At 36.8% G+C, this 2,411-nt stretch overlaps 1 protein-coding gene across 1 annotated transcript in view; it reads left to right on the top strand.

The window, feature by feature from the left end:
- TMTC3 (transmembrane and tetratricopeptide repeat containing 3) overlaps positions 1-2,411 on the top strand; it is a 55,242-nt gene that overhangs the window by 32,906 nt on the left and 19,925 nt on the right. The window contains exon 8 of the mRNA XM_006870705.1: positions 1,273-1,393. Coding sequence (XP_006870767.1) covers positions 1,273-1,393 — 121 coding nt within the window. The remainder of the gene's footprint in view (positions 1-1,272; positions 1,394-2,411) is intronic.

The raw sequence follows: 2,411 nt of genomic DNA on the forward strand, positions 1-2,411 counted from the left end.
TGCCAGAACAAATAAATCTGTGTTGGAAGAAGTGTATCCAGAATGTTCCTTAGAAGCAAAGAAGTGAGACTTTGTCTCTTATACTTTGGACATATTATTAGGAGGTATCAGTCCCTAGAGAAGGACATTATACGTGGTAAAGTGGAGGGTCAGCAAAAATAGAGGAAGCCCCACCCCCACCCCAAATGAGCTAGATGGGCACATTGGCAGCAGCAGTGGACTCAAATGTAACAGCAGTTATAAATTCTATTGTGCTTAGATTCGTGAATGAGAACTGATTTGAAGACACCTAACAACCACAACAACAATGATGTAGGATATGAGGAATCTTGGTGTGAAGCTATAGGATTAGCACTAGATTGCTAATTGCAGGGTTGGTGGTTCAAATCCACCAGCTGCTCCTTGGAAACACTTTACCAGGGTCAGTATAAGTTGCAAATGACCCAAGGGCAATTAAGAACAAAAATGTAGGGTAAGCTCTGGACTGCTAACCTCAAGGTGGGCAGTTCAAACCCACCATCTGTTCCTTGGAAACCCTATATTAGTCGGAACTGACTTGACAGCACTTAACAGCAACCATTTTTTTTTTATAGAAAAAGTAAGCAAAAATATCTTTAAATACTGCGATAGCCAGTGATAAAATTGACCCTTTAAAAATACACTTGTTTGACAATACAATTCAAAGGCTTTTTATCCTGTTTGGGCCTTCTTCAGGTATTTTTAACTATGTATTTGTGGAATAAATCTTCAGAGAGTGAATGTGATGATGTAAATTATAATTTAGCCTAATGAAACTCGGTATTAACTTGAGCATAGTTACACAGTTGTAGAACTTAATTTAAATTTGGCTTAATTACTTTTAAAGGAGCCCTGGTGGCACATTGGGTTAAGCATTGCACATACTCCCTTAAATATTTAGTCTCTGAAACCCTTAGGCACAGTTCTACTTAGTCCTGTCATGTCACTATGAGTCAGCATCATCTCAATGGCACTGGGTTAATTAATATCAGTTTTAATTATTACATAGGAATTATGAACTGAAATTGGAACATTCCACTTGTAGGTAATGGCACAAAGGATTATAGTTTTATCAGTTAAATCCAAAAGCGTTTGGAATAGTTGCAGATACTGTAATGGAGTCCTGGTGTGATATTGGACTTCAAACAATGATGTTCAGAAATTTCATTGTATTTCTTCCCTGAATTCTAAAAGATAAAATGCCTTTGGTGATGTAGACAATGTGAACTTATTTTTCTGTTTTCTCTTAAACAGCGTATTAAAAAAGTTATCCTGGGTTTGTCTCTCTATGATGATACTCACTCATGCCTTAAAAACATTCCATAGAAATTGGGACTGGGAGTCTGAATATACGTTGTTTATGTCAGCTTTGAAGGTAATGTATTTTTAAGAATGATAGAAAGTATGTTATCAGTAATTTCTTACAGCTATGGCTAAGCTTTTTTAACTTCACTTTTATTTATACATTTAACTGTCAATATTAAATACTTCACCAAAACGTTGAAAGTAATTTGTTCTTTATTTCATATATAACGTGACAAAGTGCTCTGCATAGTAACCTTGGCTGCATGTCCAAAGCAGACATGCATGAATAATTCTCCAAATGCTCAACAGCTGTTAGAAACCCAAATGTCAAAATGTTTTAAGTCAGAATATTTCATTAAGTCTTCAGAATACTGTATTGATTCTTAAGAATCACGTTATTCTTAACCTTTTAACATCTCTGATCAGAGTAAATCTTACAAATGATTAGTAGCCTTATTTCTTTCTTAATTTGAAGAGCTCTGGTAACATAGTGGTTACAAGTTGGTCTACTAACCTCAAGGTCAGCAGTTCAAAACTGCCAGCCATTCCACAAGAGAAAGATGAGGCAGAAAGCTCCTATAGAGAGTTACAACTTCAGAAATCCTGTACAGGGCCGTTATGAGTTGGAACCAACTCCATGGCACACAACCACCAACATAATAATATTGAGTCTTTTCCTTTTCTTGCTTTCTAAACTTTTTATTGTGATTTGGGTGAAAAGTTACAGAGCTACTCATAGCAAACCTGCAAGGCTGTAAATCTCTAGAAGAGCAATCATCTTTCTCCCACAGAGCATCTGGTGGATTCAAACTGCTGACCTTTGTCGTTAGCAGTCAAGCACGTAACGCGCTTCTCCAAATACCAGTAAGGTCATCCATGTTAACAGGTTTCTGCTGAGCTTCCAGACTAAGCCAGACTAGGAAGACTGAGAGACAGACTACTTCTGAGTATTTAGTCACTGAAAACCATATGAATAACAGTGGAACACTGTCATATGACACCAGAATATTATCAGATTTATGAGCCCCACAAGTTAGAAGGCACTCACAATACAACTGGGGAATTGTTACTTCTTCAAAGCAGTGTTG

The sequence above is a fragment of the Chrysochloris asiatica genome, unplaced genomic scaffold (assembly GCF_000296735.1).
Source record: "Chrysochloris asiatica unplaced genomic scaffold, ChrAsi1.0 scaffold00149, whole genome shotgun sequence".
Classification (NCBI taxonomy): domain Eukaryota; kingdom Metazoa; phylum Chordata; class Mammalia; order Afrosoricida; family Chrysochloridae; genus Chrysochloris; species Chrysochloris asiatica.